This window comes from Teleopsis dalmanni, chromosome 2, assembly GCF_002237135.1.
Source record: "Teleopsis dalmanni isolate 2A chromosome 2, ASM223713v2, whole genome shotgun sequence".
Classification (NCBI taxonomy): Eukaryota; Metazoa; Arthropoda; class Insecta; order Diptera; family Diopsidae; genus Teleopsis; species Teleopsis dalmanni.
Genome location: NC_051847.1, coordinates 43,844,539 through 43,869,255, shown reverse-complemented (window position 1 = coordinate 43,869,255; position 24,717 = coordinate 43,844,539). Strand labels below are relative to the sequence as shown.

General features: G+C 29.5%; 1 protein-coding gene across 1 annotated transcript in view; it reads right to left on the bottom strand.

The window, feature by feature from the left end:
* Nucleotides 1-109: 109 nt before the first annotated feature.
* Nucleotides 110-24,717, bottom strand: part of LOC119674417 (probable cytochrome P450 6a13) — a 26,307-nt gene continuing 1,699 nt past the window's right edge. The window contains exon 3 of the mRNA XM_038085555.1: nt 110-158. Coding sequence (XP_037941483.1) covers nt 110-158 — 49 coding nt within the window. The remainder of the gene's footprint in view (nt 159-24,717) is intronic.

Genomic DNA, 24,717 nt, shown 5'->3' with positions numbered 1-24,717 from the left:
GACGTGAAATTTCAGAACGCTTATAATTAGTGCAAGTTTAATGTTGTGAATGTACAGTTGGTTGGTTGGTTGCAGTGGCAGGCCATTAGATAATTTCCATGTACCTCAATTAGCGATTTTTCGCCGTATGTGATTCCTTATTAAATATCCAAGAATTGCTGTAATTATATTTAATATAAAATACTATATATAATATATAATAATGTATATAATATGTGTTTATTTTTGTGATGTGAATGAGGAAGTTCAAGAAAAATAATATTAAATATAAATATATAACAAATATATTAATATATAGTTATATTTAATATATAATATACACAATAACATATAATTATATTCAGTAAATAATTATCCCATTTCTCATATATGATATATAATAATGTATATAATATGTGTATATTTTTGTGATGTGAATGAGGAAGTTCAGAAAAATGGTAATAAATATAAATATATAATAAATATAAATATATAAAAAATATATTAATATACTAAATATATTAATATATAGTTATATTTAATATATAATATTTACAATAATATATAATTATATTCAGTATATAATTATCCCATTTTCCATTGAAGTTATCTGATTAAATTTTTTTTTTAAAAATAATTTCAAACCTGTAATTCAATCTTATAGAGTTTTACATCTTTGATATAAATAAATCAGTGTTATTTCATTTAAAAATCAATTTGAAATATTTTGTTGTCAATTTGTTGCTTTAACACGATTATTGGAAACACACCTCTATTGCTAAGAGTGAGAATTCGGCAATATTATAACATGACTTAGTTATGTACTCGTATATGAAAATTTTGTTATTAATAATTTTGCATTGATATTCACATAAAATACAAACTTACACTAATTCACTCCACTTCAGACCTGATTGTCACACAGAAAGTTATGACAGGAACGACTACGAACGAGTATTCATTTGCCACACCTTGGGCCTTTGCTGCTTTTTTAATACTTCAATACTTCAATCACGATACTTGAGCGAGCTCAATTTGATATGCAAATATCTGCTGTTCGTAGGCTTTTGCCTATACATTTACTCGTGCTATAGATTGGTCAATAAGTTTTCAACTTAATGACTTTTTTATTGAGTGTTGGTGTGAATAAAGTTATCCTATATTGACAATTTAATAGACTTAGGCAAATCTACTTTGCAGGATGGCAAAATAAGATAATCATAATGTTATAATGCAGTACCTGCTGCACTCAGTGTGAAAAATGCTTTAAGTAGCAAAAGTTATAATAAACTTGCTGATATATGAAATTCCATATAATATGCAGTAATATTTTATGTAACTAAATACTGCCCTAAGCAACATATCAAGCATATTATCCAGATTATGAAGATATTAATATGTTAAGTTTATATACTTCATTTCGCATTCCTTTTAATGTTAAGCTAGCACTAAAGTGTAAGGTAACAGACTTGAAGTACTGTGTCAAGCAAGTGTCTCTATAATAAATTGCATAAAATATTTAAATCCTACTGTGATAATACAGCAAATGTGTGAAGTTGCACTTAGTCCGAAAAATAAATTAATTATTATAATGCAGTTGCTTTGATCTTAATTGTAGTTGGCTTCCATAAATGGCTTTTAAAGCATAATGACTAATATTTTATCGTAACCAATTTCTACTGAAACGATTTAAATGCTAATAAAGGAAATGAGAAGTACAAAGCAGCACATCCATAACATGCAATAGATTAATGGTTTATAAATATTTTAAATGAGCTTCTCACATACTATACTGTAAAGTATGCTAATTTTCTATTTAAAATTAATCAATATTAACATTCACGTTGACCTAAAATTAGGAGCAACTTTTGTCTATGAATGGAAGAAAAATCAATTTTGGCTGATACTACTGAAAACATTACCACAGCAATTTTCTACCAAATTTAACAGTGGAACCAAAATCAACAAAGTATGAAATAAAAAAAAAATGTATATAGAAAACAGGGTTCAATCCTAAACAAATCATTTGACATTGCCTAAAAAATTACAACTTAAATTCATGCCACGCGTTGATTATTTAAAAGTCAAAAAATTATTTTCTATTACAAAAAAAAAAAAGAAAGATAAATTTATAATACCCAAAACAAGTACCACCGACTACTATTTATAAATAAAAAAAATTAAACCCAAAAAAAGAGCAAGAGAAATAAATGTACATGAATAACTAAATTTGATATTATCAAAATAAATATCCTCTAACAAAGACACTACATATGACATATACTGACTGACTTACCCTACCCTCCTTACACATTGAAATCCTAAACCTACCCGAACAATCAATAATCCTTAAACACTGCTGAAATAGGATCAAAGTGACAAAAGCAGTTAGTGTTATAGGGTAAAATGCTAGTTAAATTAAACAGTTCAGGTAATGATACGCACTCACCTGGAAATTTATATTCCCTTTAGCTTTACCAAGTAGAATTTAGTATCCTATGATGCTGTTAAGTGTAAAAGATACTTTTTTGTGTTGAAATGGATGAAATTGGTATAAATTTTAAAGAAACAACAAAGTGAAGTGTACTTTGTGAAAAAAAGTAATTTCAATTAAAAGATAATAATCCCTTTAAAATTTAGATATATGAAATTAAATATATTTATATATATATTGTAAATAGATCGATTATTTATATAGATTATATATATAGATTACATATATAGATTATATATATAGCTTATATATATAAATTATATATGTAGATTATATATATAGCTTATATATATAGATTATATATATAGATTCTATATATAGATTCTATGTATATATATACATGAACTTCTAGTCAAACTTCTATAACTCGAACTTTTATAATTCGAATTGTTTAGAACTCGAACTAAAAAGAGTGCAACAGGGTTTAAGAGAGCAAATTACATGCAATTCTGCTTCCATAACTCGAACTTCTATAACTCGAATTTCTCCGCAACTCGAATTTCGCCATAATTCGAATAAAAATATTGTCATGTGCCAATAGGAATGTGGTAAAATGCGTTCTAAATGTCGAATTTTTGCGTGTAGTATGAAATGTTTAATTTTTTGCTGGCAGTGTGGTTTAAAGTAAATAAAATAACTTCCAAAGCTACAATGACAATATGACAATATTATTGAGTATTATAGCTTTGAATCAAAAAGCGTAAATGGCAATGGATCGGGCACACTTTTAGGAAGGCACCAAACGAAATCTGCAAACAAACATTAACATGGAATCCTCAAGGAAGCAGAAGACCTGGTAGGCCTAAGCAAACGTGGAAGCGAACACTGGAGAAAGAAATCCAAGCAAGCGGTAAAACCTTTGGAGAAATTAAAACCCTGGCAAAAAATCGTGACAGTTGGAAAAAGTTCGTTATGGCCCAATGTTCCCCTGGGAACATATTGGATTGATTGATTGATAGCTTTGAATTAGTTGATCCGATTCTACGCGCAACGGAAAGTGATGAGAGTACGGTGAATAAAATTCTTCATTAGTCTTCCAAGAGTCTTCGACACTCATTCAAAATTCTGCATATTTATATACAAACGAATGATACTCCAACTTATTGTTTTTATTCAATAAGTTTTTTATTTATTATTGTATTGGAATGTCTTTTTACTGAAAATAAGAAAAAAAAAATTAAAATCCCAAACCCTAATTTTTCACTTCACTATAACGTCTGTGCTCTATTTGATTTCAAATAAATAAATATCTTAAAATGTCATAGTTTCGTTCACAAAAAAAAAAATAATAATAATTCTCTAACTCTAACTCTTCAAAAGTCGAACCTTTTCTTTGCAAAATAGTATTTTGAGTTTTGGAAGTTTGACTGTATTTTGTATGAGAATTAACATATTTAAACTAATTCAGCCCTATTTGCTAATAAATATGACTGAATGCATAAATATTATTTTTATTATTATATTGGGAAGCTTGTTCTGCCCCAATATAGATCTCTATTGTGTACCCTACATCGATTTAGAGTATTTCTTCCATTACATTACAGTGTTTCTGTAATTCACATTACAGTGTTTCTATAAAAAAAATCTCATAATTAGCAATCGGGTTGACGTGTAATTCCTAATTTGGGGGGGCAGGAGTGGTATCTACTGGCTGCATAGTTGGTCAACAGTTTGAAAGCTATAGCAGTTTTTAAATGCTCGCCATTCAATTAGGTCAACATGTATTAAAACGTTCTTTTGAACTCGGTTTTATAATAATAATTGTTTGGTTATAAAATTTATTGAATTTAGTGCTTCATATATGCTCACATGTATTGAAAATATAAAATTTAAATATTAAAAATTTCAATTTTATGATTGGCAGTATTAATTTTATGTAAGACTATTCAAAATTTTACATTGCTCACATACAGAAGTGTTAAAACTCTATAAAAATTTGCGTTGCAATAATGGTATTGCAGTAAAAATATATTAAATAATAATTTCAGCTATTAACAAACCTTTTAACTAAATTTTAATTATTTTAACTCGTTTGTGTAAAGTTATTTGCTTTGAATTTCAAACAAATTTGCGCTAATAAATTTTATTGCTTCAACCTTTGACACGTAAAATTGACTTCTCGGCAACGCATAAATGAAATTCAATTTGGAAAATAATTACAAAGTTGTTAATGATTATTATATATTTAGGAAATTTCATTTTAATTACTTTTAACTGATTTTGCGATTATGCACATGAAATGAACCTAATTAAATTATCACAATTAAAACGCAAAATGTAACAAATGTGGCAACCGCAATGCAGCCAGAGCTTCGACTGGCTGCATAACAGCATGTTTTGTAATGCGATCTCACGTCGCATTGCAATTGTGTTTCCAAACCCCTCAAAAAGTTCCAAAACATACCAATTATATAAAATCACTTTAATGTAAGTTAAATATGTACGTCATTTTCCATAACCCAAATACCGATTTTTGGATTCCCACATTGCGCTTTTCCAGCTAATTTCTTTTTAATACATTTTTTCGTTGAAATTTATAAATGGAAATCATATTGAACCCGATGGCTTATGGGCAAGCGTGTTAAGTGTGCTTTTAAATACATGCAATCGGGGATTTACATTAACAAAAAATACCAAAAAAAAAAAAAAACAAAATTTATGTTTTAGACTTGAATCCTGGAAAATGAATCCTGTGGCTTTCGTTTTGAGCGCGCAATCAAAAGGATTAAATTGATTTCGCAACGCATATCGACAAGGCACGCCACGTAGACTGTATATGATATCGCTTGAAATCGCTTGAATTATGTATGAATTTATAGATATTTTCTTAATACTTACGCAAAAATATTTCATATTAATTTTGAATTGAATATGTTAAAAATTGTATGTGCTTTCACCACTTTGTGGCGCTGCTCGCCACGAAAATTTCAATTTGATTTTAATTGCATTGCTCGTCCTTTTTGAGCCTGACTTTTTTCCATTTTTTCCATTTTTTTCCTTTTTTGGCATTTTTTGCGCCAAACCATTAAAAATTTATTACAACTGATTTACGCATAAATATTGCAGTATTGCCATGCAATTTAAATAATGTTAAAGCCTCTGGCATTTTCATGTTAGCAGTTGTAACCTTTACGCCATTATCGTTTTAGGGTATTTACTTCTATTTATGACCGACAACAACAACGACGACAACAACATCGACGACGACGATGAGGACGAGGACGTCTCATTTGTGAGGATGTGAGTGACTGTATGACTGTATGGCTGCGTGGCTGCGTGTATGGTGCAAAGCTTTGATCAATTTCAATTAACAATCATTTGCGTAAAAAGGGGGTGTGTCATAAGGGCGCTATCCTATCCTATCCTATCCTTGTCTGGAATGCTCGTATAATTGTAATTGTTTTGTATTGCGTATCCTGGCACTTTATATTCCTCGCGAGCTCACATTGAGCTGAGGTATTGTTTGCGTGCAAGCCTGCTCATTTCGTGTTGTTGTGTTTTCATAGCAGCTGATTGCATGCTCCATGCAATTCCTTAGGGTATTTGCCATTACCTTTTTAGTACCGCCGAGTGCAAAGTTTCAAACACTATTTGCATTTAAAATTTGTTTAATGTTGTTTTAAGCTTAAAATTGTTTAAATATTTGGAGTTTTAAGGGTGAATTGCACTCACACCAAAAGCACCACTTCGCCATTTCGACAATTTAACATTTTTGTTTATTGACAACATACATATGTTCGCATTATAAAATGATAATTTCCAATGTTAATTTCACTCTTTTTAAATGCAACCTTTTTTTTTTAATTTTATTACTTCTTTTGAATTTTTTGTTAATAAAAACTTGTCTTCAGAAGTAAGTGAACACTCATTTGGCAATATCAACAGAGTGTTACTTAAATAAAATTAGAAAACAAAGCAAACATCTGTGTCTAATACCAATTTCTTAATATTATTTGGTTAATCTGGGTTGCATTTACTATTACTCCCTTTTTTGAATGCCTTCCATCAAGCAATCAAAACAGTCAATCAAATGGTTTCAAAAATTTATATCTAGAACTAAGATGTTTTTAATTCAATCGTATTGTACTTTAATATAGCTGCGATTTAGCATATAACCCGCGAAGATAATTCAAGATTCTCATAAACTCTACTACCAGCTAATCGTAGTATGCACTAAAAATGTATAATAGCTAGAACATGTCTTCTTTTTCTTCTTCTTCTTCATTCGATTCCATAACGAACTTTTTCCAACTATCACAATTTCTTGCCAGGGATTTCATTTCTCCAAAGGTCTTTCCACTTACTTGGACTTCTTTCTCTAGTGTTCGCTTCCACGTTTGCTTGGGCCTAGCAGGTCTTCTGCTTCCTTAAGGATTCTATATTAAAGCTTGTTTGCAGATTTCGTTTGGTGGCTTTTTTAATGTGTGCTCGATCCATTGCCATTTACGCTTTTTGATTTCATTTGCGAAAGGAAATTGGCGACCAGAGTTGACCAGAATTTTTAATAGTGCGTGGCCACCAAATTTTCAAAATTCTCCTTAGGCATTTCTTTATAAAGGTTTGAATATTCAATATAGTTAATTCATGGATCGCATAACCCTACTTCCAGCTAATCGTACCATGCTTTAAAAATGTTAAACAGCTGGAATCTGTCATATTACCCGCGGAGATAATGCGTGGATCGCATAAACTCTAATCGTACTATGCTTTAAAAATGTTGAATAGCTAGGATAGGTCATACTACCCACATACCATAGATAAACCCTACTTCCAGCAAATCGTCTTATGCTTTCAAAACAGCTAGGTTATGCCATTATATCCACGTAGATGAATCGAAGATCTCACATACCTAAAATCAAAATTTAACATCACAGTCTAAAATTAAAATTAAAAAAAAATATTTTCATAGTGAGGTTTTCGAACAGAAGTGAAACAACAACAAAAATTAATTTTTTTAAATTATTTTAATTAATTGAATTTTTGGCTGACCATACAGCTGTTTCGAGTATTTACCAGTGGTCTTGGAAATAATTCTTATATTTAATTATTCGTAAATAATTATTTTTGAGACTGCAAGTACCAGGAATCGAACTCGGGTCCTGCCAAATATGAAGCTCAGAATCAGCGCACCTTAACCAACTGATCCAAAGCCGTACTTGACTTTTTTTATGTTCGGATATTTTTGCTGAAGTTTTGTTACTTTTGCTATGAAAGTTTTTATTAACAAAAATATTTTAAAATGTTTTAAATCTCAACATTTAAGAGTATTAGGTCAGATACCAATTTTTCCATAGAAAAACGTAGAATTTATTATCTGAAATTCAAAAATAAAAAAATAATAATTTAATTACTACCTTAAATTATCTTATTATTATTCCCTTATTACTTCTACTCCTAGCAACACAATGAAAAATCATTTAAAAATAAACAAAAGGAATTACAGAATTACGATGATATAAAGAAATAAATCTCCTTCGAATTAAATTGTTAAAAGCTTAAGAAGTCTCGTCTGCCTGTTAACAATGCGTTCTGATAAAATCCACCATAAGGTACTGACACACTCCGTTTAATTCACTGATACCTTCACAGGTACCCAAATCGAAATCCATAAATTGATTTCGTTCTCATGTAGGCTGTGCATATAACCTAAAAGTATCTTCTTAGTGCCGCCTAATGGTTGTATTATGAGTGAAATGCCTATGCACACATACTTCTGCTATTAAATAATTTTTAAATGTCATGACTACAGCAACTGCTGTGTTGGATGAATGTTTACGACATATCATTTGCCTTGACAATGGAACCATAATTTGCATATATAAAACCAATAAAGATGACACGACGCACGCAAACCAAACTAATGATGAAATAAAATCCATAAAGCGATGATGATGAAGTGAGTTTGATGTTTTCAATAACATGTCAAACGATTTTTCATGAATAAACTGTGTACGAGTGTGGGAAATGAAAAGCTGATATATGATGACTATAGTAGTCTCCGGTGGGGTGTAGGGAGGCGAAAATCGAAATTGTTTATTGCGTACGCTTTTGTGGTACTGAATTACCGCAAGTTTCTAACCGTAATTTAATGAAATTTTGCGTACGATATGCGATTGTTATATCGGATGAAAGGGGAATTTTTCATGATTCGTAAGTGATTGCAAGCTGTGATATTGAAAGCGCTTATGGTGCTCCACACAGTTGAAATCACTGTCAATTACAAAGTGAAACGAGAAATTGAGAAATTGTATATGAACATATTTTCAACTAACTGTAATTTCTATATAACACATATTTCAGTGTTATTCATGGGTTTTAAATTTCTTTAACCATATTACGCCCCCTTTGTGTGTAATTGAGTTCAATTAACATTCGTTATTGGCGAAACCACCTATAATCGCGCTTAAGTGACACTTGCTAAGCTGTTCTAGTTTACAGATACTTACATTTCACATAGACGCATACGCTAAAGATGGGTGTATAAATCGTTAACATAAATTTACTAGGCCATGTGGGTCTCGCGAAAAGTTATTGTACCCAATAAAATTAATATACTTGGGTGCGCTGTTAAAAAGCAATAATCGTATATTAAACTTTTTCGTTAAATTTGCTGTTGTTTATTTATTATTAAATTTGTTTCTTTTTTTACAGTTTAAAATATATTATTTATATCCTTTTATTTGTATCTTACAGGTGAGAGAAAAATCATTACCATAAATCTGTTGACTGTTATCATATATTTAAACCAGTAAATTAAAACAGTTCGGTAAGTTAAGATAAGTCTAACACAATTTTGAATTCATAAAATTTATTTTGAATGAAATGCTTAGATAATTACTTCTATAAGTAATTATGAGAAATAAAATTTAATCAACCTAGCAACTTACTTCCATAAAATGTCGTGGTAGATCTCATACAGCCCTAAAGAATTTGTAAAGAATTTTCTTCTTGAAATTATCAAACGATCATTCATTATCCATGTTTTTACACTATATAATCGCAATGCAAAATGATATACTGAGTTGGTTGGTTGGTTGGTTACAGTGGCAGGTCATAAGATAATTTCAAATGTACCTCAAGTAGCGATTTTTCACCATTTTGTTACCACATTCCTCGCAAGAACCCTAGTATAGAAGAGTAGAGACTAAATCCATCCCACTGAATTTAGGTAATTTAATAGGTCTTTCATCTTCACCATTGAGTAGTCTGATAAACTATCACAAAATTATTTTCCTAAGAACCTATATCTTCTGGATACTAGATCTGGGCATTCACAGAGAAAATGTATTATTGTTTCTTTCTCCTGCGGGTTTCTACAACTTCTGCAGTGAGAGTTATGAGGAATACGCAGTTTCTCTGCGTGAGTTCCTATACACCAATGACCAGTAACTGCAATAAACCTTGCAGTGTTTACGCGATCTCTTTTGATCAGTTCCAGGGATTTATTTTTATTATAGGTGGGCCACGTTAACCTGGAAGGTGCACATGACCTTAGTGCTTTCCATCTGTTATTGGCGAGTTGCAGAAAGTAAAGGAAGGTACTTCTTTTGATGGTCTCCAGGGTAATATAAACTGGTACCGCCAGTGACGCGTCTAGGGAGGCACCAGAGCGGGCTAAACTATCAGCTTTCTCATTCCCTACGATGTTCCTATGCCCAGGAACCCAGATGAGTGTGATATCGGCCAACCGATTTAGCTCGTCGATTGCTTCTCTACATTATTTTACTATTTTTGATTTTGTTATAAAGGATGCAAGAGCTTTATATACTGAGTTACTTGTAAATAGTTTATAAGGTTTGCTGAAAGAGAGTTCAATTTTTGGTTTACCCACAGTTGCATCTGTAGATGAGAGTGACTTTTCGCTTGATAACTCCTTCGGACAGTTATTCGTCCATGTTGCTGCACTATATAATGGCAACAAAACGCATAGAGTAAGCAACTAGTGTTCACTAAATAAATAAGTTCACCGATAGAGTGTACAACTTCTTGATATAGTAGTATCTGTTGGCAAGTGCAAGATTTTGCTGATGCTTTACAGTTTCGTGCGATTATTAACATTTACGTAGAGTTTTAAATGCTGGAATGGTCTGCTTGACAATGTTAAAGTATGGTAAGTTTTTATGTCTATTAATGTTCTGCAACATTTCCTGTAGTTATAAAACCAAGAACAACTTTTTAGTATAAAAATATTGCGGTAAAGAGCTTTTGATCTAACTAATTTTGTGTTATACGTATTATACAACATTTTATTGGTCAATAATCAAGAAAAGGTTAAAGATAATTAGTTTTTTATAATTGGTTTTAGTTACGATTTATTTTATTGAAAAAGTGTTTTTATTTCTAAATAATTTAAATGATATAAACGTGTGCATTGTTGGCTACATTTGGGTAGCTTTCGTAATTCTTATATCCATAGGTCCAAAGGAAAGGTCTGCTAAGTATATAGTATGCTTGATTTTTTAGATTTGCTGTTGATAGCAATTCTATTACAAAAATTACTATTAGTTAACTAAAAAGTAATTAGACAATATTCTTATTCGTAATTAATTAATTAGTTTCTCTATTTCTACTCTCATATACGTTTATGCACGTAGTACAATCAAAACAATCACAAGGCAATTTACTAAACTCGCAGGCAACTTATTTACAAGTTAAAAGTATATCATTAAATCCTAATATTCGCTTAGCATTTGAAATTGCCTTAGAGCGGCATTTAATTTTCTTAAATTCTAATCATAATTCTCAGCTTAAGCAGTCAAACTCGAATGGGCCCATTGAAGTCATTAAAAGTAACGTTTCCACAAGCAGCTTCCCGAAGTAATACATCATTTATCACGCACACATTTGCCAGCAGCAAAACCATAATTAGTGCCACAAAACGCTCTTTACGCGTTCGCAAACAAATTGAACATAAAATGCACATGTGTTTATGATATCTCATATCCATCCATGATGTATTTATCTACATATTTATATACACACCAGCTTATATATATTTAAATATATTTCATGATTTAGAAATAATTATGCTTAAGGTCCAGTCAGTCACATTCGTATCTCAGATTATTTTAATGAGTTATTGATGATTTCAGTGATTTTGTAATTTATTCAGATTCTTTCAAATTTTCTCGAAACTCCATGCAGAATGAATCATACACCAAAGATATGATGGGAATTGTGTTAAGAATTTACTTAAAATTCTTTGAAATAAATTAATTATATATTAATAACTTTTTAGTATAAATTTTTTAAATGAATATTTAATGACTTCTATTCCTTGTCACTTTTTATTGTATAAAAAATTTTAAAATTTTTTTCCACTTAAAAAGTTGTTTTTTAGTCTTAATATATGCTAATTATATTAATTATAATAATAAAAATAATTGGACTATTATCTAATGATTTAATAAAAATTTATGTCCATACAAGTAGTATCGAATATGAATATGGTTCTAATCTACGAAACCTTACCGTACCTTTTCAAAGATAAACCTGTAAATGTTTCCCCTGACAGAAGTAGATGAATAATATTGTCTTGACATTAAAAATTTCACATCTTGAACGAACATTTTGTAAGTACTTAAAATAATTTAAATTTAATAGTAGGTTACGTTAGATTATACCGGCGATCCCAAGGCATCTACTTAGATCTATAGTGCCATTGTGTTACTGTGTAATTAAAAACTCAAGGGTTAGAACCACTTAGAACCTTTGGCAAATTAAATATTAAGTAGTAAATTATAAATAATTTAAACTGATAGTTAATAAATAATAAATTTAATAAATTAATAAATCTAAATAATTCTTCTTCTATCTATTTGCAAAATAAATGTTGCGCTAAGTCGAATTTGATATTTTCATAGCATATTTAGACATCCTTCAAAAACATATAAGGTTTTATATAATATTCTTTTTTATATATACTATTATATATAAATATTATTTTTTATATATATTATTAAATATAAATAACACTTTTTAAATTTCTTTTATATCTACATAAATTTGTCATTATCATAGAAATATTTCTAAAGCAAATATCCAGTATGAAAGTAATATTTAATGATATATTTTACACTGTTTCAATTTGTCTTTCTTAAAGCTTTCCTTTATGTTTGGCTATACTGGTTCAAGCAGATTTTATCTACTTAATTTAGATACTAAACCAATGAAATACAACTATATATGTATTTTATTATAGCTATGAAAAAGTCGTAGTCGCACATCAAAGATCTATGTAAGGTCGCCATTATCTTGAACAGACTAATCTTCACCATTAAAACAAAGTTAGCCAGATCATACAGTAATATCTATTCGCTAATAGTACTTTTATTGAAAGCATAAAAAAATTGACAAATCCACATTCATGCTTTTATGAATTTCTCTATAAGGTTTACATTCCCCTAGAGAAGAAAATGAAGGTTTATGAAGCCCTATAGCTAGCTCATAATATACGGAAGTTGCGTATTACATCTGTAACATTTTTATCGTATAATTAAATAAACTCAAGAAACTTTTATTGTTAGAATTGTTTTTAATAATGCTAAGCTAATATCAGTTCTTTCAGAGCACTGGTAAATAGAAATCTATGCCCCAGATGGAACAGATTTTAAAAGAAGTATTTCTTGATTGAAGTATTTTTGTGAAAGTGCTCATTGCTTAGAAGAAAACATCTGTTCAAATAAATAAACGCAATAGCATGGATATAATCTTATCTATAGGAGTTTTTTTCTAGGAATATGGTGTTAAAACGGCAAAAGCTCGTTATTATTATACTAAGAAGATAAAATGCATCTCCTGAATAGTCATTGCTACAAAAATAGTCAAACCTATTAAATATAAAGTACCAATATATTAAATAATATTTAAATGAGCACCACCTAACGTACACCAAATTCAAATGGTTAGATGCTTCAGTTATTTTAATTTTTTATATATATTTTATTAATATAAATAATAATGCATATTTTTTTTTCAGTTTACCGTGTAATAAAATATTTTATTTAATAATTTAATAATAATTTAATAATTTGTTCAAGATTTAACTCTTATGTCTTCAGTAGCACAAAAGATCAATCATTGTCGCAGTGCTCTGCTCAAATGGGAGCTAGTACCCTGTTCTTTCTTATTCTTCACTCTTATGTCACATTTCTATATATATTTCTTTTACATTTAAATGACTATTTTTATAAATAAATGAATCTTTACTTATGCTTTGACCTAGTCCTATTCTTAGTCATTTCAGGTGGTCCTTTAGCTCTAGCATATAGACAAACAAATACCGTGATATCACAACGGGTTTTCATTTTCGCTCAGGTCTACTTTGGTGCACAGAGATGTCTCTCCAATTAACCTTACCTAAGGTCCTTTAGGTTTAGCGTTCAGGTAGACCTATCCCGTGTTATCACAACGCAAATTGACTTTCGCTCAATTCAGCTTTAGTGTACAAAGCTTTCTCTCCAAACTAACTTATCCTAAGGCTTTACTAAGGTGTACTAGATAAATGTCTAGATTCTTTAATTATTTATATTATCTATAATATGTAAAATAATTTATTAAAGCATTTGCTGGTTTGTTTCGTTCGGCTTCGTAATTAATCAGTTCTGACATCAGTTTATTTACACGAATGTCTCCATAAAACGCTAATATTTATGTTAAATAGAAATTTATCAAGTGACGTGAAAAGCAAATAATAAATGATTAAATAACTGTAATTATCACCTTTGTGGGTGACTTAAATGCAAAAAAAAGAATATCGCACGCAAAAATTTATTAAAACAATTTTATCAAAAAAAATAATAAAAAAAAAATCGAAATGGAAAAGTATTTATTTTAGCAAAAACATACATATTAGATTACTTTAATTACTTTATTTACATAAAGCAACACTGGCAGTGACATTACATTAGGAAAACACAAGCAACATGTACGTTAGAGCAACATGAGCAATTTAAGGACATGCCACACGCATATAAGGAACGGTGAAACACCGCAACGTATCATGAAATGGAAATAAAATGCCAACAAACAATGTCTGATGAGATTCGTCATGCAATGGAGAGGACCCCGGAAAGGAGGCGAAAAAATGTTGAATAAAGTAAAATGGCTGGAATAATGGTACATTAACATTGTCATAATTTAATTAAGGCACATTTTACAACAAAAACAATGATTACCAGAAATAAACAAAATGGCAATACAGGACAAAACAGGAAGAACAAGTAGAGATGTGGCAACACCGACGCAACATTCATTCTCTACAAAGTGCAAAAATATTATCTTTGCACATTAAAAATATTTTTATTTTATATTTTGGATAATTTTGCTTTTAAGACAACAAAAGCACATAAAACTTGAAAATATTTAAGACAACGATGAGTCGATAACAGTAGCAAGGATACGCTTCCACAATACCGTTTAATACGTTTACTAACATTGGCACCTACAAACTTAGCCACACCTGAAATTAAGTCTGGCAGCACTGTAGCAGCACAGACATAATTCATAAGGCATGGGGCACGAGGTGCTAGTGTAATGTGCAGTGCGCGAGCAGACTCAACTCGTACTGCTCAGTGATATATTGCAGACATATCCTGCGACAAAGATGGGATTTGAAAGACCACCTAAAAGGAAATAAGAAAAAAAAATTTCACAATGTAATGGCTGGTAATAATGTAACGAAAACAAGCAATGAAAATAACGAAAAAAGCGAAATATAAAATACACCTAACATGTTTAATGGCGTAATTTATTTGGGTAAAAAGTGGTAGTGCAGCAGTACAACCATAAGGAGTTATAAAATCTCCTTCTGGTACAAAAGTGAGCACCATTTGCACCAGGTCAGCATGGGTGAAATGGAAGAACAGCACAGAGTGAGCTTTGAAAGTGTGTGCTACAAAAAATACAAATTCAGAATGTATATGAAATTTATACTTACCGTACTTATCGTGTTGAATACCGGTATAAATGGGAGGTGATAAACAGTTTATGGATGCTTCACAAATTTAAAAATGTTATTAAATTATTTATCAGCAAATAGTTGTTAATATCTGCATTAGTGTAGTATATATTTGCTACATTTGTTTCGTCAACTAATTTGGATAGGCGAGTTCCATACCGAATAGGTGAATCACTTATTATGAAAATGCAACTACAACTAAGCCATCATAGCTAAATGGTTAGACTTGATCAGTGGCGTAACCACATTTTTTAGGCCCATAAGCGAATTATAATTAAGGAGCTCCTACTATGGTAATATCTTTTTATACCCTTTACACTACAAAGTGTAAAAAATGTATATTAGGCTTGTGGAGATTTTCGTATTGTCTGTTTGAAGTCTGTTTTAGTATCTGAACAATGTGTCAATTTATTCTGTGTATCACAATTAGCAAAGGCATCAATATAAATCGTTTACTCCTTCAGTTTTGTTTTCATTTATTTTAAGAAAATTGTCTAGTTTTGGTAATTTCTTTAATGTTAATAATGAATGCATAAATTTATAATGGGGCCCCCTAAGTTCGGGGGCCCGAAAGCGTTGCTTCCAGTCGCTTCCCTGTAGTTACGCCACTGGACTTGATACTATGACAGCTTGTGTATTTAGTTGAGATGTGATTATACTTCTTAAACATAACATTTATATATATAATTTTTAAGAAAATACAATATTAATTAACTTCAAAAGAAACGTTGTACCAAGCATTGTTGAAGCTAAAGGCAATGATGTCATTACAGCTAAAAGTTAAGATATGTTATTCGCTAGCACGTCCAGATTTAGCCTATCAAACTCAACAAATGTTAACGTATTGTATATAACTTAATTATTTGGTCAATTAAAGATTTATCCTCTATAACATTTCCATTTCTTGATAGAAGTACTCAAAAGTCTGATAAGTCATTTTTAAATTTCATTTCATTTAATGTATTTATCATTATTTCGAAATCTTCAACGATATACTTAAATGCATAATAATAAGCTAATAATGTTATATGGTAAACAAAACTTAAAGATTAATGTACGAAGATAACTGCACTCACTCACTGTTTTCCCATACGCCGAAGTCATTGCATTTTATGGTTAAGTTTTGGTATTTGGGTTTCCTAACTTCTGTATTGTTTAAAGTGCAACATGGAGGTATGCCCGTTACCATACAGAAGACACATATACGGTATGAGGTTGTTATGTCGATTAAGATGAAGAAATTGATTATACATTCATCGGAGACATATTATGCAAACGAATTGTAGAGGTGTATATGGACATTCAGTGAAGTGGAAATGTTATTTATGCAATCATTTAAACTTCATATTAAATGCTTACCACAAATTAAAAGCAAATATAAATTTTAATTTAGTAATTGCTAACTCTGATTAAGTGTAAAGATTATTACCTATGCAATCCTTGTATGACTTTTACATATGAATAATGAATACTAAATATGCAACGTAAGCATGCAATTGAATTTGTGTATTACTACAGCTCATTTGTGGATAGATTTCTGGATCTGCTGAATATGCAAAAGTGCAATAACTGAGTTTTCGCACCATTAATACTGCCATATTATTGTAGCAGTTGTCTTGTTGTAAATATCAGACTGATGAATTCCGCTTTCAACGGATTGAGAGTACTTTCTACTAAAGAGGAAGCAAGAGAATCACTACAACACAGGCTTTTATCAATTAAACTACTCCAGAATATGTTGATATCTTAAATTATATTCAATGTTTGTTTCTGTGAATGTATCTTTATCTGTTCAAAAGCATCTCTAATAAAACTAATTTCATACTAATATTAAAAAACTTAGTATCATTAACGAATACTTTAACGTATACCAAGCTTTCCAACGATACTCAAAATAAAAAGAAACAAGTATATGTTACATTCATATTTAAAAATAATCTTCTGCTTCTTTCTTTAGAGTCTATCTTGAACACAAAAAAAATTTTTTTAAAACAATTTCTTCAAGTTATAAATAACATCTAATTGAATGAGTATCTTAAATCCCGTTAGAGACTAAATATCGTGTAACTTCTTCGTCGTTTTGTAGATATATTGGACCATTCTGAATGTAATTTAGCTTTTGTCGATAACCATAACACATTATGGCATTGTATATTAGCATAATAGCACGCATTTTGTTTTGCGAACAGCCCGTGTTATCCATAACGCGTTGTGGCTGTTTTTACACTTGCCATAACACGAATTTCGAAGCTTTATGGTTTTTTTTCGCTAAATAAGCATTTTTCTATTGAGCCTAACTAAATTTTAAGATTATAAAAACATTTTTGGATTTAAATGATTCCTATATCCAACTCCCTCTTATAATTTTTACTACAGTATTGAACAACATTATATTTAGTGCTATTAATATTAATACTAGTATAAGTATTTGTCTTGCTTAGTATAAGTATTTGTGTTGTACAAAAGTAATGCAATTACTACTCTACAGTAATTGCTTATCATACATTATTCAGATCCACTAATTGTTGACTGTGGTTTTCATTGAATGAATTTTTTCTTCAATCGCCAACACAACTTGTGGGTGATGTCGACGACACTCTTTTTAATTTGACGACTTCTGTACTCCCTTTTTCCATTTTATTTTTCTCGCAATTTCTTTGGATTCTGTCCATTAATGGTCACCAATTTAAGTCACTCTTTTTTGTCAAAGTTAACTTGACGTTGACACTAATAAAAGAAATTGTGGCTAAATGGAAAAGAACAGCAATTCTTTGTCAACACATATTACAGATGAATTTGTGTGGAAAAGGAGAAGTGAATAAAAAATGGAGGTTAAAGGTGGTGCTACGTTGTTAAAGGAAAAGGCCGAAATTTATCTTTTAAGTTTTTGTTTAAGTTTAAAGTTCAAAGTTTAGTAAGGGCAATGTGTCAAAATCAAAACGCGTTGAGTTTTATGAAATTAAACAACTGCTGTATCAAAGTTAAGCACTGAGTTTTGTATAGTTTATCCATTACTTCATTAAATTCATATGGCGCTGAGTTTAATGGCATTAAAAAACTACGATATCAGATTTAAAGGGCCTTGAAGTTTTATAGAGTTAGAGTACTACTGTATCAAATCGAAAAGTCTCTGAGTTTAATTCTTACTGTTTTGTATTAATAGAGCGTTGAGTATATTGGGGTTAAAAACAACTACGATGTCAAGTTTGAAAGGCACTGAGTTTTATAGAGTAAGACTACTATATCAAATGTAAATGGCGCTGAGTCTTACAGAGTTAAACAATTATTTTATCAAGTTAAAAGAACGCTGAGATTTATCGGGCTAGATAACGAATCTATAAAATTCAAAGGGCGTTGAGTTCTATGACCATAAACAACTACTCTATCAAATCTGAAGGGATCTGACTGTTATGGAGATAAACAGTTATTGTGTCAAATTGAAAGGGGGCTGAGTTTTATGAAGTAGAACACATATAGTATTGTATCAAGTTCAAATGGCAATAAGTTTTATAGAGTTCAACAACAACCATATCAAATCCAATAGAGTTAATTAAACAGCTACTGTATCAACTTCAAAGGGCATTACGTTTTATGGCACAAAATAGCTACTCTATCCAATCTAATAGGCACTGAGTTGTAACAGTTTATTTGTTATTATATTACTGTGCTCATTATAATAGGGTTTAACAATTGAGTTTAAAGGGCGCTGAATTTAATAGATCTAAACAACTTCTTTATAAAATTCAAAAGGTACTGAATTTTATGGAGCTAAATAACTATTCTATAAAATCCAAAGAACGCTGAGTTTTATGGACCTCAAAAATAACTATATCAAATTCTAATGGTGTTTAATTTAATGAAATGAATCAACTACTACATCAAATCAAAGCAGCGATAAGTTTTTATGGTGTAGAACACAACTATATCAAACTCAAAGGGCACTGAGTTTTATGGAACTAAACAACTACTCTTTCAAATCTAAAGACGGTGAGTTTTATAGAGTGAAACAATATATTATATTATTATATTCAATGTGCTCTGAATTTCGTGGAGTAGAACACCTATTACTTCAAATATGAAGGTCGCTGAATTTATAAAATTAAATAGGTACGTTGTCAAGTTCAAAGACTGTTGAGTTCTATAGAGTTAAAAACTACTGTATCAAATCTAACGCTGATTTTTATGGATTAAAACAACAACACATAGTCTTTCAAGAAATGTTCTTACTCTAGATTTAGACTGTTATATGCAGTCTTTTATAGATAGCACCTTGCTATTGCTATTGCTATTAGTAACATATTTACTATCTTCGGTATCTAAATATAAAAGCGCTTCCTTATCTATAGAAAAAAAATAACAAAATACTGAAATATAAAATTACACAAACATTAGAAGAACAAGCACAATATATTCAGTAAAATTCTTGCATTAAAAGCATAAAAATGCACAAATTTAGCCATAAATGAATGCATAAAATACATAATTCATATGATATATTAAATAAATAAAAACAGCAACAAAATAATAAAGAATTGAATATGAACATAATGAGCTCTGCTATTTCTACAAATTTTATTTCAATTTGGTATTTTTTCTGACTTGACCATAAGGACCGAAGCTGAAATTGTCAATCATGGCAATGTACATGTACGACAGTTCCAGGCTAGCTATGCCTGAGAGTTTAAACTAAACAAAACCCTATTTGGACATTGTACAAAACTCATTTCGCCATTTTGATGGCTAATTTAAGCGTCACATTTGCAACGCACATTCAGGCGTAGGAATCGGAGAGATATTTATGAACAGTGCCATAGTTGCACTTTTTTTTTTTTGTTCTCTAAAAGTAACAATTTATAGATATATTTAAAGTTAACTATTTATTAAAAAAATGAATAATTCATAATATATAACTCCCTTTACTTTCTGTGTCCATCGTACGCCCCTGTTTTTAATATCGTTTATTGATGTTTGTGGGCATTCATGAATCCATTTCGCATTTCGCATTTCGCAACGTACAAAGTCAGTCAACAGACATTTTTATACTGATTGTGGCTTTTGTTTGTTGCACTTTTTGATGAGTTAAGTTTCAGGCACGTTCGAATAAAATAAATTTCATGAAATTCCTTTGAAAAGTATGAAAAATCATAATAAAAATTCAAAGGCTTGTTAAAATATGGCATTTTATGCTAACCTTAATATTTTTATGTTTATTTTGTACTAGGAAATATTTTTGACTTGATTAAACATTATTGTTGATTTTTCAATTTTTTTGATTTTTGCAATTTTTTCAATTTTGTTCAATTTTTTTAATTTTTTTAAATTTTTTCAAATTAATATTTGATTTCTTTGCCAGCACAACAAACTTATTTATAATATATACAAACATATATGTATAGAAATGTATTTATTATGCGCCTTTCAATGCTGCCATTAAGCAGCAAATTATTTTTGAATGCCTCCAAAAAAGGCTGCTGCAGCTCAGCAAATGAACATAAATTATAAGCGAGACAACAGCAGGAATTCATTTTAATGTGAATGTTCTTTTGAGGATCTACATATGTTGCATGCAACATTTATTCGTTTTATTCGTTTTATTTGTTTCTGTAGCGAACATACAATGTTTTAATTTTTGTTAAAAAAATGCGTAAACATTTTTGTGACTTCAACAAAAAAAAAATAAAGAATAAAAAATGACTTGTTGAATTATGACTTCAAAGTAAAAATTCATAATATCTTTTCTTTTTAATATTTTTAAATTAATTGCCAATTTTTGCGGTTTATAAAAAAGCTTTTAAAGTTATTGGTTCCCGATATCCTGCTGTGACAATTCCTGAAATTAATAAAATTCGTTCATCAGTGCCTTTATTAACTCACATTAACATTTGTATACCTGCTCAATCAAAAAACTTTAATATAATCAACAAAAAAATGTGGAGAGGATTGGCTACCAGCTCTGCAAAGATATTGTGAAAAATTGTTTTATTCAAGTTGAGGACATTTATAACATATTAACAAGGTCGCTACTTATACATTAAAAAAAAACCAAATATAACAAAATATCTTATTTTAAATTGATTTTTAACGAAAGAAATTTAACTCCTAATATAAACTATTGCTTTATAACATAATAACAAGATCTCTTTCTATATATTACAAAAAAAAAAACAAATCTATCAAATTATCTTATTTTAAATTGATTTTTAATAAAAAAAACTAAACTTTTAATATAAACTATTGTTTTTGAACATAACATATTAACAAGGCCCCTACCTATGTATTACAAAAAAAAAATGTCTTATTTTAAATCGATTTTTAATGAAAGAAATTCAACTCCTAATATAAACTTGTTTTATAAAATAATAACAAGGTCTCTACCTATATATTAAAAAAAAAAACAAATCTATCAAAACATATTATCTTAAATTGATTTTTAATTAAAAAACAACTTTTAATATAAACTATTGTTTTTGAACATAACATATTCACAAGGTCCCTACCTATGTATTACAAAAAAAAAAAAAATAAAAAATGTCTTATTTTAAATCGATTTTTAATGAAAAAATTCAACTCCTAATAAAAACTATTGTTTTATAAAATAATAACAAGGTCTCTATCTATATATTAAAAAAAAAAAAAACAAATCTATCAAAATATATTATTTTAAATTGATTTTTAATAAAAAAAAACTCAACTTTAAATATAAACTATTGCTTTATTTTTAATAAAAAAAACATAACTTTTAATATAAACTATTGTTTTATGACTTAATAATAAGGTCCCTACCTAATATATAGGAAAGAAATTCAACTCAATATAAAATAATATAAAATAATATATAATAATATATAATATAATATATAATATAATAAATAACAATAATAATAATAATGTAACATAATAATTAATATAATATATATATAAACTATTGTTTTCAATAGAGAGAGTTTTTATCAAACAGTAGTGAAATTGTAACAACAAAAATTTTTATTTATTATTTTTAATTAATTTAATTTTTTGCTAACAGCTGTTTCGAGTAATGCCAAATACCCATCATCACTGGTCTTAGCATTATTTCCTAAATTTAATTATTCGTAAATCATTTTTTGAGACTGCAAGCACCAGGGGTTGAACTCTTGCCCTGCTAAATTTAAAGCTCAGAGACTGTGTTCATTAGCTAACTGGCCCAAAGTCGTACTTAACTTGTATTGTTTGAACTTATAGTTTTGCCAATTTACTGTGCAAGTTCATTAACATAATTTTATAAACAGTGAATGTGTGCTTAACTGTTAAATCATATTTGTAGCTAATTTCAAATGAGATATTAACAATTTTTATTGAGAAATCAATATATCCATACTACTATGTATACATACACACTTTTGTATGTGTGTGGTCATTCTAAAAGAGTGACAGTTACTCTAATATCTATAAGGTTTTTAAAAGACATAATTTATCACATTAAATCAAATCCGATATTATGTACCTTTTTAAGCAAATGTTTGGTCCATTTTTTTAAATTTTCATATGCAATTATTTAATCACCGCCATCCCTAGCAACTGTTTAAACATAAAAACTCATTAGTATTTCTTAATCGACATCAATTTGAAGCTTCACGAACTACATAACACCAAATAGAATAGGAGTAGTAAAAATAAATCCTTATTATAAGGCTTATTTACTATAATTAGAATGATTCGATTTATTTCAAATATGTGCCGTTTTATTCAATAAATTATTGATATTTTGAAGGTGACTTCATTCTGTATCTCTCATAGAAGTCCTCGACACAATCCTCTCTTGAAGCGATTTTTTCGGTACCAGGTCTGGACTATAAGGTGGTTGCATAAGAATTTCCCAACCAAGCTTCCGAAGCTTTAGACGAACTCAATTTCGCTCCTATTACCCAATGCTGGGTGTTTCTGGACGATTCCTTTAAAAGCTCCAATAGTTGACAGTACAGTTTCAATTTAACCAAGTTTTCTTAGTACGAAATCTCATCTTTCTAACGCCATTTAGCATAACCTGATTAAATTTATACAACGCGCGATACGGGTAACAAAAGTCGTCTATTGGAAATATAAAGGATTTATTTTTACCAAGTTTCTGCTATTAAATCTTACGTAGGTCAGTAGATGAAGATATATAAGTTATGTACACTTGATGTATACATTTTATATATATTCACATATATTTATATTTTACATATACATATATATGTATTTTGTGTTCAGAAATATTATTGTACCCAGATACCTATAAAATAAAGAGATAGGAATTAATGTCGTCAGACATTCTTAATACTAGAATCGTTAAAAAAATGAAACAGTTATCTCCTTTTAAGTTTTATTCATTTACTGCAATTCTGTATCCTATACAGATACTTTTGAATAGCAATATTAAAATAATATATACAGTTTGCAGTATTTGTAATTGATTTAAAATCAATAGAAATTTATCTCTATAAAACAATTTTAACAATAATAATGATTAGATTTTCCATTACTAAAGAAATAAAAGGCTATAGAAAATAATCATAAAATCCTCAAATGAATAAAAAATCATTTTTTTTTAAATAACATTTGCCATTTGCCTAATGGCCACATAAAATATGTAACAATGCACATAGCTATTTTAAATAATTCCCTAGAAATCATTCGGATATTCCATTGATCAATATTCTTCTCCGAAGATATTATGATAGCCTTAAAGTATGATTATGCACATATTTACTCAAGTTGACTAAAAGACCAAACCGCTTACACTCTTTGTGCAATTTATCATGATTTATCTGCTTCCTTCCATGATTAAACATAAAACAGTAGTAGTGAAAAATATATCCAGATATACAAGGGCGGGCAAACAAATGCACAAAACAGCTATGGACACAAATCAATCACAATTGGACAAAAACTCATCCTTTTAAAAATGGAATTTGACAAAAACTGCTACACTTACTCGCAAAACTTTGAAGATGGAATACTATAAAAGCTCCTACTACTAGTGCTGGGGCTGCCGCTGCTGCCGCTACTGCCGCTACTGCTGTTATTCGAAAAGATACAAAACCAGTAAAGTTTAAATTTGCACAATTTAAGCAGATTTAAGTGCAAAAACAGAGATATAAGAAATGCATACTTGGCCAAATGGCCAAATGGAAACATGGCACCAGTATGCGCGCTACTAATGGAAAAGTGTAAAAAATGGTAATTTTAAAGGCTGCTGCTAATACAATGGCACTTGGGTACAAATGCACTAACGAAGCGACGAAGCTGAGGCATTCTGGTTAGT